The 15,911-nt window shown below is 43.6% G+C and overlaps 1 protein-coding gene across 6 annotated transcripts in view; it reads left to right on the forward strand.

Annotated features, from left to right (window-relative positions):
- The window catches only part of UNK (unk zinc finger), a 46,043-nt gene that overhangs the window by 8,939 nt on the left and 21,193 nt on the right, over nucleotides 1–15,911 (forward strand). For all 6 annotated transcript variants that reach the window (XM_051797807.1, XM_051797802.1, XM_051797804.1 and 3 more), the window contains exons 2-6: nucleotides 10,089–10,298; nucleotides 11,882–12,058; nucleotides 12,595–12,725; nucleotides 12,856–12,991; nucleotides 15,139–15,256. In XM_051797807.1, coding sequence (XP_051653767.1) covers nucleotides 12,608–12,725; nucleotides 12,856–12,991; nucleotides 15,139–15,256 — 372 coding nt within the window. In that variant the 5' untranslated portion in view covers nucleotides 10,089–10,298; nucleotides 11,882–12,058; nucleotides 12,595–12,607. The remainder of the gene's footprint in view (nucleotides 1–10,088; nucleotides 10,299–11,881; nucleotides 12,059–12,594; nucleotides 12,726–12,855; nucleotides 12,992–15,138; nucleotides 15,257–15,911) is intronic.

Raw genomic sequence — 15,911 nt, forward strand, 5'->3', positions numbered from 1 at the left:
AGCAGAAATACAAACAGCAGATGCCTCAGGACAACTGTGCAGCTTTACAGCAACAAAAAAAATATTGTTTGCACAGTTAAAATAACATGAAAGTGCCACTAGATTTATTCATTTATTGATTAGTCAGAGTGGGAAATGAGAAGCTGTGGTACAGCCTGGAGTTTGGCTGCCTTCCCCTTGGAGGAGAGCTGGGGTGCATCTTGATGTCGGTGTCCAGTGATGCTTCTTGGGACACCAGAGTGTGTAGGACTTTTATTTGGAGGTGTTCCTGCCTTGTGGAGCGTCTAAAGAGTCCCCTGGGCTGTAGCAGACACAGATGAAGTCTGATTTGAGTGCTGAACGGAAAAGAAAATCGATTGAATGGTTGACATTGATTCTTCAAAATCAACCAGTAAGAGATGGCTTTTATCTTTGTGCTGGCACATGTGTTATGGATGCAGGTTCATGCTTGTTGGATAATCACTGTGTTTTGTTTCAAACTCATAACAGAAAATGTCTGTTCACAAAGGAAAGCCTGTGCAAAGGGGCTGCTGAATCTGGTTGGTATTTAACCTGAGAAGAGGCAGATGCCATTTCCTTTTCAAATGTAGCCTGGGAGACGTGAGAGCATCGGAGAGCTGTCGTGTCTTGTGGAGTTTTGGTTGTCTGGTTTTGGTCCTGTGTAAGTACAGCCCTTCAAACAGCTCATGTTCTGTCTTAAAACTGTTGTGAGTGTGGGACTGCAGTTGATCTACGAACTGTCTGTTAAATCATGAGGGTCTTGGCGTGGCCAGGAGAAGGAAGGCTACTGTGCTCTACTTCCAAAGCACCTCTTGTGAGACAAGATGCTGAGGCTTAGCTGCCTAAAAATACTCATAACAATCTGTAACTGAAACCCTGAGCTATGGAATGGCTTGTATGGAAATAATGTTTTTTTGAATTAGCCACTATGAATTCTTGCATGTGGGATGTTTTGTTTTAGGGAACTAGCAGAGTGAGTAACACAAGTTTTAAAAACAGCCCAGCCCTGTTCCCAGCCTTCACTGGTGTTTCTGCAGTTGCTAGCCCTGGGTAGGATTTGTTAGTGCTTGATTGATGGTGAGAGAAGTACAGTGCGAGAAAAAAACTTCACCGGAAGCTGGAACTTTAATTTTTACAGCACAGAACATCAGGGTGTTATTCAGACTTTTAATTCATTGTAGCAAACCTTATGTCTGTTAACCCCAATTGAGCTTCACCTTTCTGGAGAGACATTTCCATGTGTCTGAGCCTACAGACACTAATGCTGGGATAAAAAGCATTGTCTATCCCATCTAGTTAAAATAGGAGAGAAGATTTATCTGGATATAAGATGAATAGATAAGTCTGTGGATGGATGTTTTTGTGAAGTAATTAGCATTAAAGTATTTAATTGCACATATGCTGTGCTAACAATTAAAGCAGGTATAAACCTTCAGCAGTGTGCAGCTGTCAGGATGCAGTGAGCGCCAGTGTTTTCCCTGAAAAAGTTAGGCAGGCTCAACCTACTGAAAAATAATCATTTCCATATGATCCTGTTCTCATAGACTCAGCACTTACACAGGTGCTGTAGGGAAGGATTAATGGCAACTAAATAGTTTGTGGAGCAGAAACCAGCCCAGAGAGGGATGAGGGCTGTCTCAGTGGGGGTGATCCGTGTTTGAAAACAGGGAGGTGTGCTTTAGGCAGAGTTTACATAAACTAGCGGTGTCAAGTTGCAAATATGCCATTTAAACCTGGAAGGATGGGCTGTGTGTTTAAAATATTGCATGAACTGCCTAAATGTTGAGTTAATTTTGAGGTCATGTCAAGTAATACATATTCATGGCCAACTAATTTTGGAAAAAGGAGAACAAACGCAAGGAAATGTAAATGTAGGCTCAAGGCTTTATGCAGAATTCTGAGTCTTGCTGAGTGGCTTTTAAGGAAATGCCTCTGAAATGTAGTGCCATTAAGTGTTTGCTTACACCCAGGCTTGGATTGTTTTAATTAAGAAGGTGAAAGCTCTGTGTAAACAAACACTCGTGTTTGAAAAGGATTTTGTTGGTATGGCTGGGTTATATACATTTCATGGTCTGCTAACGCAACAAGTGCTTTCTGAAGAGAGCAACACTGTCAAGAAATGACACAAATTGGGTTTTTTGTCAGGTTTGAGTGACACGACTTGATGGATTCCAAGCTGAAGGGATGCACAGCTCCAGGGAAGTCTGAGCAAGCTTCTCTTCCCCTACACCCGCAGACGGGAATGCAGTTGTAACTCGTGGAGCTCAGGCCTTGGCTGCTCACAGATGTGATAAATGTTCGTTTTATTGAGTTAACTCCCAGCTGAAAGCTTTGATTTTCTTTCCTCATCAGGACAGAGCGTTGGTGAGCTACTTAGCCGCAGCATTTCTTTCAAAACAAAGCCATTTTTGCTATAGCTGTGGAAACCAAAGAGTGTTTTGCCTGAGACTGGTGCAAAGCTGTCTTCCTGTGATGGGCTGGCACCACGCTGTAGTGTCTCTCTGTTTTCCCTTAGTTTTTCAGTGTAGACAAGGCACAACTGTTCGCCTGACATTTTTCTTGAAAAATGTCCTGATAGTTTCTGATAGTTGCCAAAACGTGTTATTTTTAGCATGAACTTTTGCAGTCACTCAGTTAATGTCCCTATCTGTGAAGTTTTGGTGGTACAGAATTCATTCGTCGCGGCTGAAATGAATTAGTTGTGTTCTTGTCCACCTCGTGATCTCCTTTAAAATCCAGAACTGGAGTTACAGGAGGATCAGGTTACTGTTGAATATGAAAATGTTGTGCATTTTGTTGTGTTATCCCTACTTTTCTGTAATCTAGCAGTTTGTTTTTTACCTTCTGCAATATATACTCTCCTTTTCCATTAATTTGGAAGCATCCAACTCAACTCTACTTGCTAAATCATTCAGATGCCTAGGAAAAGGAAAACTTGAGTGCTGCCTTCCTATTTCTATAACAAAAACTGGTGGAGCCTCAGGCTATGGATGTGAGCAGTTGTCATTTTGACCACTAAGGTACACAATGAGTTATATGAAGTCTTAAAACAAAAAACTTCCACAACCAAACAAGCCCAACTCCATGCATCTGTAATAAGTCTTTTCAACTCTCACTTTCTTGATTTGCCCTTAGACTGACATTATTGTCAAGCTCTAATGGAGAAGGGGAAATCTTAACAGCTTTAAAATCACACAGTGCTGTCTGCTGTGTGACCTTTTTCCAGTTGATGGTTCAATTTATTTAGGTGATAAAGAAAACACTGAGGCATGTGAAGTCTATCTTCTTGACAGATGTGAGCTTACTGAAACTTTTCCCTCATCCTTTTCTCCTTCCCCACATTCACGGTCAGCCTTTTGTTTTTATAAAGTGATCCATATATTTTCCTTTGAGATTTAAATGCTTTCTAATCTTTCCAAGGTTTCCAGAACTGCATCTGGCTGTTGAGGGTATGGAAAGGCAGATGGACTGATGGTTGTGGAGATGTCCTGAGTGAGAGATGTTTGCATTCTGTGTGAAGTGATGCATGGCTTGGTGTGAAGTGTGAGAGCTTGGTCAGGTCTGCGAGGTTATTTTTCTAAATGCCATTAAATATGGAAAAAGGGGAAATGGCCAATATTGGTGAGCCACAGTAGCTGATAAACCTGATCTAGTGGGTGGCATCCCTGCCCATGCAGAGGGGTGGGAATTAGATGATATTTAAGGTCCCTTCCACCCTGAGCCATTCTGTGATTCTGTGATAAAGATTTGTTGTAAAACATGCTCAGAATTTTTCCTGAAATTATGATTAAAACTTTCAAGATTGCTGCTAAAAGTGTTTGTTGTTGTTTGATGTTCACCAGTGATTGGTGTGAGGCTCTGTTTCAATATTACATTACATCTGCCAGTCAGTAAAAAATATTATTTATTGAAAGAGACTTGTCTTAACTTCTGCTCTTACTAGAAGGACACTAAACATCTTGCAGAGGTTCAGGCTGCTGGTGGTCTGCAGCTGCTGCTTGGGGGATATGGTCGACTTGTGCCACCCCTGGGAACAAGGAATTGCAATTCCTGTGAAGTTAAATTGTTCGTTTCACTCTTTCCTCTCAATTTCCAAGAAATCTTGAGTTGAAGTTTATGTTCTCATTCAGGAAGCTTTGCACAACATTTTATAAGGCATTGTGGGAGTGCTGGTATCAGACTTTCCAAATTATTTTGGACTGATGCTGTTCTTTAAATCCCCATTTTTTCCCCTCTTATTCTGAAATACTCCTTTACCCCAAGAGCAAAAACTTCCAGGCAATGTCAGAGCTGCATATCATGGGTTTTCTCTGTCAGTAATATGTTAAATGAAAGGTGCATTAGTAGGATTTTTATTGAGTATCCTGTTGGAATAAGTAGGTTCTGTCATGCACTACTGACTCATTTCAATTGGAATACCACAGTTCAGTAAAAGAAAATAATTGAGTCATGGGTTTCTTACTTAAAGTGTGTCTGATATCATCTTTTGCAATAAAATTTTATGAGGGTGAAATGAATTTAGAAAGCTGATTTAATATGGACAGCTCTTTTCCTCTTGTGCTGGGGTGGCTCTTTGAGCTTGAGAAGAAAATGGCAGTTTTGAAAATATTTCCAATAGACAGGCATTATTGGATTAGAAATATCAATATCTATAGTTAGATATTTTCTCCTGGGTTTTGCCATGCTGTCTTCTGTGCAGACAGTCTGTTGGGTAAGCGCACCCCAGTTTGCTTCAGATAATTTTATCTGTGTTAGCTCAAACCACTAATTTAAATTTTTCAGTGAAGCTGGTAGGTTTTTACATATAGATATGTTTTTTTTTTTTTCCTTGAACTGAATTAGGAAATCTTTCTCCATCCTGGTGTCTGAACAGATCAGTGCCAACAGGAGCTTCCAGAGAAGGAAAGCTGATGAGCAGATGAGAGCAGTGACCTCTGTCAGTCAGACTGCGTTTTTCAGGAAGGATGTGAACTGAGACCACCTGCAACTTTATGAGGAGGTCCATGGCCTCATGCAGTCCTGTCTGAAGCAGCAGGACATCACTGATATAAAAATGCCAGCATTCCCATGTACTTTTGTGCTGATGAAGTGCCATCTTTGCCAGCGTGATACTTTGCTGAGAGAAGGCAGACAGGACTAAAATAAATGGTAATGGCAGAAGAGCATTTTCTTCCTGACGCCTTGAATTTTATCAGGAACTTAAGCCTTGGTTTGAAGGAAAAAAAAAAACCCCAAACAAACCAAAACCCAAGACAAAACACACAACCAAACAGTTTATTTGTAGAATTCTTGGTTAAATTTGCCTCTGTGGGCCCTTTTGGGCAGTGCCAAGTACTAAGAATCTTTATACAAGCCTGAACTAGTGATTAATATAAATGCTAGTGGTGTAAAAGCTGTGTGTATTTGACACTGGACTGATACCAGTGCTGGTACCAACCTCTCAGCAGGGCCCTTTACTGAGGTGCTGCAGCAGTTCCACGGGTGTAAACACACACCCACACCTATGTGAAATCTCCATGTCGGTGGTGTTAGATCTCACTATTGCCCTACATTTGCTGACAGTGTCCTAGTCTGGATTAGCCAAACAATTATCTCATGGTTTTGTCTCTGGTGTTGTATTGATGCAGAAGGTTCAGATCTTGTTTATGAGCCTCTGCACTCACTTTGGTCCCTCCTCTCTTCCTGGGAGGAATTTTGGCAGAAAGGGGGTTGACCAGGAGGATCAAGAAAGGCTGCAAAGGAGAGGAGCTTGTCTTGGGACCTCCGTAAAGATTTCAAACAGAGTGTTGGAAGCAAAGGAGAGCCTGGCTTTGCATTACAGAAGCAACAGGAGTTTGGAAGAGTTGGTTTTAATCCTTTCATTTCCTTGCTCCTCCGAATTGTTTCTCTCCCCTGTCTTCTTGATCCCTCTGTTACAAAGCAGGGACTCTTTCTTGGCATCAGTGTGCATCTTCCAGTGATTTCTGGGAGCTTAGGGTAAGGCTTTTGTGAGGAATTTGGAGCTCAGCTGTCTTCGTGCATTACCAGCACATTTTCCTGAATTGAGCTCACTCCCCTGCACGTGTGACTTATGTCAGGGTTGGCAGGAAGTTGCAGCCCTGGAAGCGGGATGGATGCAGGTATCCTGTCCTACTGAGCTGCTTGAGTGCACCAGTGTGAACCAGTAAATCTGCAGAGAAACAAGAGATCTCTGCAGTGGCAGGTGATGAAAGTGGCCAGGACATGGCTGCAATTGTGGCGTGTAGAAATGAAACTTCTGGGTTAGAGTTTCTTCTTGGTTTTACTCTTTTTGTTGTTTGTTTGTGGTTTTTTATTTTGGGGTTTTTTTTTCCCCCCCTCCTTCTTTCTAGGTTTTTTTTTTTCTTTGCAGAGTAATCACTGCCCCTTCTCATATCCCACCCCAGAGGAAGTGGGAATTTCAGCAGAGTAGCATTGGGGTTTTTCTAATACTTTGCCACTCCTGTTGGTCTCTGGAAGTTCCCAAAACTACCCCAAGAACCTCTCCTCTTGTCTTCCTAGTGAAAAAAACTTTGATATCCAATAGCATCCGTCCTGTTCAGCAGCAAGTTCAGTTCAGCCTGGGGACTTTGATCTGCATTGTTCTAGCCAGTCTTGTCCTATTTGTTTAGAATTGCATTCATCTTTGTTTACTAAGGCTCATAAATGGTAACATTTCCTCCAGGAATGTGGGTGTTGCTGTTGATGTTCACGTAGTGTCAGAGGAAGACAGTGCTATGTGCTTTCCTCTTTTTTTGAAAAATTATATTAGTTTGAAAATATTACACATATTGTTAAAAAAAATTAAATATAGAAGTAACTCCTGTATAAAACAGGGGTAATAATTCTTCTACCCCTCATGTAGGGGCGGTAGAGTTTCCTGAGAGGAGTTGAGAAATGCAAGTTATCATTGCTGGATTTCCTCTTCCTGTACAGACACAGCGTTTGGCTGACACGCTGTGAAATGTGTACCAGTTATCAACATGTTTTCAGCTTCAAGGGTCGTTCAAAAATTCCTCTTCTCAGCTGTTCTGGGGGGAAAAAAAAAAATTATAGAGACCATTGACACCAGAAGGATCTGTCATGACAGTGTTCTCTACGTTTTTGTTTAGAGCCTTTGCAAGGAGGCTACTGAAATATTAATGGCTTTCTGCTTTGTGAGACACCACATTGCGGTGGTGAGAGCTGCCTATCCTTTCTGTCTTCCCAAAACACATGTGGTTTAGATGCCTTTCATATATTTTAATACAAAGTGGCTGGTTGAGTGGTCCGTGTTCCCCCAGAGGAGCCAAAACTCACTTCATGGATCAAGAAAATAAAGGGCTATAAGGCAATTTACCATTCAGGCTATTGTGGAGGAGGGTGATTTAAAACGTTGTAGTGGCTTTGGAAAAAAGAAAAACCCAGAGCAGTGATTGAAAGGCTTGAAATGAGCGAGCTAATGTGACAACTCTCCTTTTCCTCCAGTCTGTTGCAGAGGTGATCATGCACAGTTAATGTCTCGTGTGGAGCTCTGGTACCTGTTTGCAGGACTTGCTTTGAAATTAAGAATGAGACATCATTTATTTAATAGACAGCATTAAAGAATGACTTTCTGATGAAGCAAGTTAGGTGTTAAACACTTTTCAGGTGAACCATTTACTTATGTAATTATCTCTCATTTACATTATAATAAATGTTTCTCCAGGGAGTTTAGCCAATCATGAAATGCAATTAATTTTCAAATGCTCTTCAGCAACAATTGAGACACTAGAGACCGAAATCCCTCGTCAGTGTGTACATTTTTAAACTTCCCTGCTAAAGGGAAGCTGTTTCAGCTCAGCTGATCGTGCAGTTGTTAAATTCTAGGATTTTTAAGTGTTTTATATGTGCCTGTCACTGCAAGTCTGGAGTGCTGTGCTCAATACCCAGTTTGTGTAAGCCTGGTATCTCCCCTTAGTTTCCAGAGCATTGAGTAGGCTCAGGCTGCTGTTCCTGAACTTAAGCCTAGGACTTGGTGAAGATGGAGGAGTTCAAATGCTCTTGGTTTCTGTCACATATTCCAGTTGCTGTATGATACCAGCTGGAGCACGTAGCCAGCTGTTTTGTAGTTTGTCCATATATAAAATGGGAGTAACACAAATCTCGTGTCTCTAAGGTGTGTGTGGAGATGTGGGAGTGCAAGCAACTGGTTGGTGATTGTGGACAGCAGTCTAAACATCATGCTGCTTAAGGTTACTTAATTTGCTTTCTAACGAAAATGTTAGAGTTGCTTTTGAGCACTTAGTGTGCTAATAAGATAAAATAATCTGTGGAATTCCTCCTTCTACAACTGTATTTGGTTCAACAGCTTAGAAAGCTTTTCAAGAATGGATGAATTTTGCTGCAGCCTTCAGTTTTCAGGCTAATTGCTGCTGTGGCTGGAGTAGGGATCTCCATTTGAATGGAGCTGGATTTTTAAGAGTGAACAGGAGCAGAGTGATGTTTTTAGCCCTTACCTACGCTGAGCAGACCTGTTTCTGCAGCTGGCTCTGGTTTTCTTGCTGTTAAGCCTTGAGCCCCAGTGCAGATACTGTTCCAGCCACGCTGGATTGCAGGGGACAGATGGGCTTGGGTAGGGAAGGGCTTACAGCCGCTGCGGAGGCTTCCAGCCCCGGGCATCTGCAGATCCGGAGCCGTGGAACCTGCAAATCTCACGTATTTAGAGGCTGAAGAGGAGGAAGAGCTTTTATCCTTTCATGCTTGTAAAATCCAATGTAGGAAAAGCTCTTGCCAGTGATACTCTCTCTTCATAGCAAACAAATAAAACCACTTTGGTTGAATTTGTGCATTTTCCCGAGGCTTTCTCTTCGGCCGGGGGTAAAGAGGAAAGGAGGCTTTATTTACAGATGTTGCTTTCAGAATGAGCCTGGCATGATGATATTATCTGTAAATACATCTTTGGGCATCAGACATCTTTCCATTTATTTAGAAATACGAGATAAAGATTGTCTGACATGGGAATGAATGCTAGAGAAAGTCCTGTGCTCCGTTTTGTTGCCTCGGAGTACATACGCAGTTTAAAATGAGTCCGTATCTGCTGTTATGTCACCCTGTTGCTTCCAGCAGAATACTCGCATTTTGATTTTGACCTACAAATTTTGGTATTCGCTGTTTACACTGACCTCTATATGTAGGAGACCAGAATGCTTCTGCCTTGTTTGTGGATGTGTCTCTGACACTGAACCTGGTGGGATTTGGGTCCGACCTCCATGAGCTGTTTGGGTGTTCCCCGTAAATACAGGGCAGCCCGTGGGTTTCAGCAGCGTGGATTTTGTAAGCACCTACACACAGATCACAGTCAGATCATTATGTTGATCTAAACCATTTTGTAATCCTCTACAATCTGGGTTTAGAGACTGTTATTAGTGTCACAAATAAAAGCTTGTGACTTCTTTAGTTCTCAGGATAAAAGGAGACGTGTACTATCAGAGAATTACATATTAAAATTAAAGCAACATAAACATGTGGGAGTTCGAGGATAGTTATCCCACTTTTCGTGACTGAGCCCTGAATTGACACTGTTGCAAGAGAGAAATTGATTAATTTTAATTTCATAGTTGACCATGTACTGAAGAAGCTGAGTTAAACCACAAGGATAAGACATGAAAGAGTTTTAAAAATCTTTTTCTCTATCACTTGAAGCTTTAAACATGGCTCAAAGAAGTGTGTTTTATTTGTTTGTTTTTTTAAACCGAACGTACAGGAAGGAAACCCCCATTTGCCCTGGTGGGTCACTGGTTTGGAGATAGAAATGCATAGAAAGGTACTTAAGAGTTCTGTTTTCTCACAAACTATTTTCTAAGCTCATGAAAAGCCTCTTCAAAATGATCCCGATAGAAAGTGATTTCAGCTCTTGTTACATCCCTGTGTGTAATGGATATCTTGCCATTACAGACACAAGCAGCTCCCAGCCTCCATCCCCGGGAGCGCCAGCAGGGAGGGTGTGGGAAGCACAGTTGGCATCTCTGATGGATGCAGCTCGCTTTGGCCTGGACTCTGTGGGGTGATCGGACGTTGCCTCTGCCCCGCATCCCGCTCCTGATGCCCTGCTGCTGGGTGTGTGCCCGCAGGTACCTGAAGGAGTTCCGCACGGAGCAGTGCCCCCTGTTCGTGCAGCACAAGTGCACTCAGCACCGGCCCTACACCTGCTTCCACTGGCACTTCGTGAACCAGCGGCGCCGCAGGTCCATCCGCCGCCGCGACGGCACCTTCAACTACAGCCCCGACATCTACTGCACCAAGTATGACGAGACCACGGGAATCTGCCCGGAAGGAGATGAGTAAGTGAAGGACTGCACCCTGCTTTTCAGGCATTAGGCTTTTGGGATCAGTCCAGGTGATGATTCCAGCCAGTTCTTGTGGAGATGAGGCAAGTCAGCAGTAAAGCAGCTTTGTCACAGACGTAACATGAGACGAGATGTAAAAGCTGTAACAGCAGTCTGTGTGCTCCAGGCCTGCTAAGGGTGACTTAGATGGGAGTTTGGCTCTTGGGAATTCGCTGTCCTTGGCATCTTCAGCAAAACTCAGGTGGGAAAAACAGCTCAGTGACAAAAAAACTCTGTTCCTGTAAGTCCCTGACTCTCAAGTAACAGCGCTTGCTCACTAGCAGGGTAACTTAGTTTTTCACAGATAGAAGAAAAAAAGGAGGAGCTTTGTCCTCTAGTCTGCCCCCTGAGTTATCTGTCCCCAGCTTTTAAAAACATACCAGTTTATTTTGTCTTCTGGAACTTTAAAGAAGGCAGTAGGGAAATGACAAGTACCCAGAATAAGGCAACATGAGGAAGAGTTTGGTTTTTTGGGTGTTCTCTCCTCATGACTATGATAAGTTTAACTGGGGCAGAGTTGCAAGTGTTTCTGTTGTGCATGTGGCAGACCCCAGCAATTAAGGGGTTAACTCAGTAATATAACTTTAGCCATGTGACAGATATGGAAGAATAAATAGTGTAGCCAAACTGTGGTCAAATATGGGGAGTGTTTTATGTAGAGATGTTGTAAAAAGATGGAATTTCAGTTCCCTTTCATGGTGCCAGTATAAACACACAAAAATGCTATTTATTGGGAAAACAGTATTTTTTTCTTTTTTTTTTTTTACCCAATTAAGTAAAGTTTTTGTGACTAGAGCAGAATGGAATAGTCCCTCAGACTGAAGCTTCAATTTCAATAGTTTCTTCCTTGTTAGAAGAGATCTGGAAAAAAACTGGAAATGGGATATTTGTGGGCTTTGGCTTCCAGATCACTGGTTGATATCTGGCTTGCACTCAGGGAATGAAAGCAGTTGTCATCTCAGAACTCTTGCTGATTTATATTTTTAGCTTGATGCTGCAATATCTAAACTTTGCCTATTCCATTTTTTAATTTTTTTTTTTAAATTGTCAGGATAGCTTGTTCCTTCTCTGCCTAAGAGGGGAAATAAAACACAAGTTAAAATGATAAGTGTTGTAATTCTCCTTTCTTGTCCCATGCTCTGCATAAAGGCTGCATCTCTAGGTGCATCAGCAGGAAACAGTAACAGCACCAAGTCTAGATGGGCTGCTGAGGAAATGGTATGTGAGGTCCCTTCAATCCCAGCCAGTACATCAGGACACCTTGGCAGTGTCCTTCCTCTTTTCCAGTCCCTGGCAGTCACTAGATCAGAACCATAAGGATCTGCTGGCTTAATAATCCAGTTGTCTTTTTGGGAGGGAAACAGTGACAGGTTTGGGAGTTCTCTGTAGCACTGGGACAGCATAAAAGAAGGGGCAGAGTTAGCAAAGGTGTTGCCAGCTGCAGTGTCCTGAATCACATCAGCAGTGTGTCTTCTGGTGGTGTCGAATCCATCACCCGCGTGACTAAACTTTGTTCTTCCCCTCCTTCCCTCCCTCAGGTGTCCCTTCTTGCACAGAACTACTGGAGACACAGAGAGGAGGTATCACTTACGCTACTACAAAACTGGAATCTGCATCCATGAGACAGACTCCAAGGGAAACTGCACGAAGAACGGAGTCCACTGCGCGTTCGCTCACGGGCCCCATGACCTGCGCTCGCCGGTGTACGACATCAGGTGGGGGCAGGAAGTGAATTGTTATGGAAATGAACTGTTAAATCATGTTACAACTCTGATTTTATAGCAAACAGACCCGTGTCTGCCTTCCCCTTACCACGTAAGCTCATGCTTTGGAAAGCAGCGCAGGGAAAAGAGGGAGTGGAGGTTGGGGCTCTCTATGGAAAAGGTAATTTCTGTACCCAAATGAAAAGTGAGGTGGTTGAAGGACAGTACTGCTTCAGCATGAAATGGAGTGATGATGAAATATCCCTTCCTAATAAGGCAAATCTACAAAATCTCTAGGGAGGATTGTCAAAATGGGGGAAGGGATCACACTTTGGAATTTCATGGGGGAGTCAAAATAGTGCATCTGGAATTCCCAGGGAATTAAGTTGGGTTTTTTTATTACAGTTGCTGTTCAGCTAAAGATATTCTGACAAAAAATGCATGACTGAAATGCACCCACTTAGGAAATGCCCTAGTATGTCAGTTTTTATGCACGTGTACCTGACTCTTCATCTGCTCAGTCTGTTCTTTTAACTCTGTCCCCAAAGGGAGCTTCAGGCCATGGAGGCTTTGCAGAATGGTCAGACAACATCTGAAGGAGGCATAGAGGGTCAGTCTGCAGTCGCTGCCAGCCATGCCATGATAGAGAAAATACTCAGTGAGGAGCCAAGGTGGCAAGGTGAGTGTCACTTAGGATATGTGGGGCTGGCAAAGTCTGGTTTCTCTGGGGTGCTTGCTCCTGTCAAAAGCTTTTTTATAGTAAATACAGATTGTGGTCATCTCCCACTGACTGGTTGCTTGTTTTGCAGATACAACGTATGTGTTGGGAAATTACAAGACAGAGCAATGTAAGAAACCCCCCCGGCTCTGTCGCCAGGGTTATGCCTGTCCCTACTACCACAATAGCAAAGACAGAAGAAGAAGTCCAAGAAAACACAAATACAGGTACTGTGATCCTGGATATGCTACTTCCCAGCTGAGTGGTGCAGTGTATTGGAAATCTGTGATGAAGGAGCCAGGATTTTGACCACTAGATAGTTGTTTTTAGCGTATCTCCAAGGCAGGAGATGTGATGGGCTGTTACTTCTCACTGGGAGAAGGATAACAAACTAAACAAGGAGTTTTCCTGTATATAGGAACCAATGCCTCTAACAAATGAATTGTTAATCACATTACAACTCTGATTTTATAGCAGACAGACCTGTGTCTGGCTGCCCCTTCCCACATAAACTTCTGCTTTAGAAAGCAGCGCAGAGAAAAGAAAACAAAAGGAAATTTTAATCCCCATCTAGAAACAAACTCACACAACAGTGTTTTCATGGTAAAGGATTCAGAATCATCAGGCTGCTTGTTGTGTGTGCCTGGTGATGGGGATCATGAGGCACGGGGTGAGCAGGACTGTAGCTGGACATGCATTCCTAACCAGCTGCTAAAGGCTCTGCTTTTGAGGCTCCAGGGTGTTCTGTCACTCAGCTGTCGCTGGATTTTTCAGCGTGCTGTGTCTCCCTGAACGCATTTCATCCAAATTATAGGCCCTCATTTCCTCCAACACAACAGAGCTTTTGTTGTGGTCTCAGTGGGGCTTTTCCTTAGTTCCTTTTTGAAAAACATAGGAGCAGACCAGAAAACCAGGAGAGAAAATGCCATGGATGTTCTCGCTTCCCTTCCCCACCCCCAGCATTCACAGAAATTTTTTGAATTGGCACTGAAATTCTGTATTTAAAAAAATTAAACAGACGGACACCAAAGGAACATTAATCCCAACACTTTCAGGAGGAACAGGAACACTAAGGCAGTCTTCAGGCAGCAGCTGTGTGCTTTCTGCCCCTGCCTGGGCCCTGTGGGAGGGGAAGGGGTGAAAGCTTCTCCCCTCCAGATCTCCACTCACTCCTGTGTTTTCCCCACCCCCAGCTGATGTGGCTCCTCTCATGCCGGCTGTGCTGGTGCTGCTATCTGCTTCCCTCTGCTGTTGTTTGAGGGAATGGTTAAGAGCATAAAGAGCAGGGGAAGTAGGTCACGGCAGAAATTCAGATCTAGAAAAAAAAGAACCGTTCCTGTATGGGAGAAAGAAAACGGACTTGCCTTTTCCCCAGTGACCTGACTCAGCCTCTTTTCCACATGGCCACACTATAAACCTGGAAACATACTGCTGTAAGGGTATTATGTGTTTTAGGATTAGCCAATTAACTTCTTAGCTTTCTATGAAGGTGCAGTTCCAAAACAGAAACCAGACCCAGCGTCTCTGACACTAATCATATCAGCTGCTAATATTGTTAAGTAGTGTGTGTTGGTTCAAGTTGTATTCTGTTTCAAATAGAGAATTGAGCCATGTTCTTTCATTGGGAAACTGGAAGAAGGGGAAGAAGATGCAGTAGCAGCTGGGTGGGGGCTGGGGAAGCAGCAGCCAAGCAGATTGTACAGCTGAGGGTGGGCAGCCAAACCTGCCTCCTGATCAGGGAATTGTAACATCATAGGATGGTTTGGGTTGGAAGGGACCTTAATGATTATCTAGTTCCAACCCCCTGCCACGGGCAGGGACACCTTCTATTAGACCAGGTTGCTCCAAGACCCACCCAGCCTGACCTTGGACACTTCCATGGATGGGCATCCACAGCTTCTCTGGGCAACCTGTGCCAGGGCCTCCCCACCCTCACAGGGAATGATTTTTTCCTTGTATCTAATCTAAATCTACTCTCTTTTGGTTTAAAGCCATTGCTCTCAGTCTTGCCACTCCAGGCCCTTGTCTAAAGTCCCTCTCCAGCTCTCTTGGAGCCCCTTTGGGCACTGGAAGGGACTCTTAAGGTCTCCCCAGAGCCTTCCCTTCTCCAAGCTGAACAACCCCAACTCTCCCAGCCTGTGTCCATAGTGGAGGTGCTCCAGCCCTTGGAGCATCTTCGTGGCCTCCTCTGGACTTGCTCCACCACATCCATGTCCTTCCCATGTTGGGGACCCCAGAGCTGGATGCAGCTCCAGGTGGGGTCTCAGGGCAGCGGAGCAGAGGGGGACTCACCTCCCTCCACCTGCTCAAAGTAATGAAAGCACAAAGCTCATCTGTGAGTCTGATGCATTCTCCTGCTGCCTTATTTACACAGATCTTCACCATGTCCCAGTGTGAAACACGGAGACGAGTGGGGAGATCCCAGTAAGTGTGAAAATGGAGACTCATGCCAGTACTGCCACACTCGCACGGAGCAGCAGTTCCATCCAGAGGTACAGTAACCTCCTTGCTCCGTTTGGTAGTTGATAGAGAAGCCAAAAGCATTCCAGTCTTACGAAATAAATTAGTGTGCCAGGTGGGAGAACATGTGGGCTGCTTGTAGTGTAGTCCTGGGATACAGAGAAACTGCCTATTGGGAGTAAGCTGAAATTCAGCTGCTTGACAGATTTTTGTTAGGTAGACCACATGGGAGGAGGTAAGAAAAGTGGGGAAAAACTCAAGTGTGAGAGCAGTCTCATGTATGGGGCCATTAGGAAAGCACAATGTGGGTCTGCATGTGAGCATACGGCATCTGTTTCCCTGAATAAAAACTTGTGGTTGATGATGATAGCACTGAACACCACTGAGCTCTTGGTTGTCAGCATGCCCAGAGCATTCCAATATCCTCACAGAAAGTGTAATTAAGACCTTTTCGTAGTCTGCTTCATGTTACAGTGTTGAAAAGCTTTGTTGGGCCCCTATCGGCAAAGTAACCATTGTCACCGCCTGTCAAACTGGGGGGAAAGGGAATAATCCATTTGCTACAATCATTGTCAATGGTTTGTTATTTTCCTTGCAAACATGTGGCTGGAACTTTCTGTGCTGTCATCTGTCAACTGTTTCCTGCCTTTTGCCATTTGTAATATTCAGGGAGCCTCCAGTAAGACT

Source organism: Manacus candei, unplaced genomic scaffold (genome assembly GCF_025592945.1).
Source record: "Manacus candei isolate 608988 ecotype Guabito, Panama unplaced genomic scaffold, ASM2559294v1 h1tg000047l, whole genome shotgun sequence".
Taxonomy (NCBI): Eukaryota; Metazoa; Chordata; class Aves; order Passeriformes; family Pipridae; genus Manacus; species Manacus candei.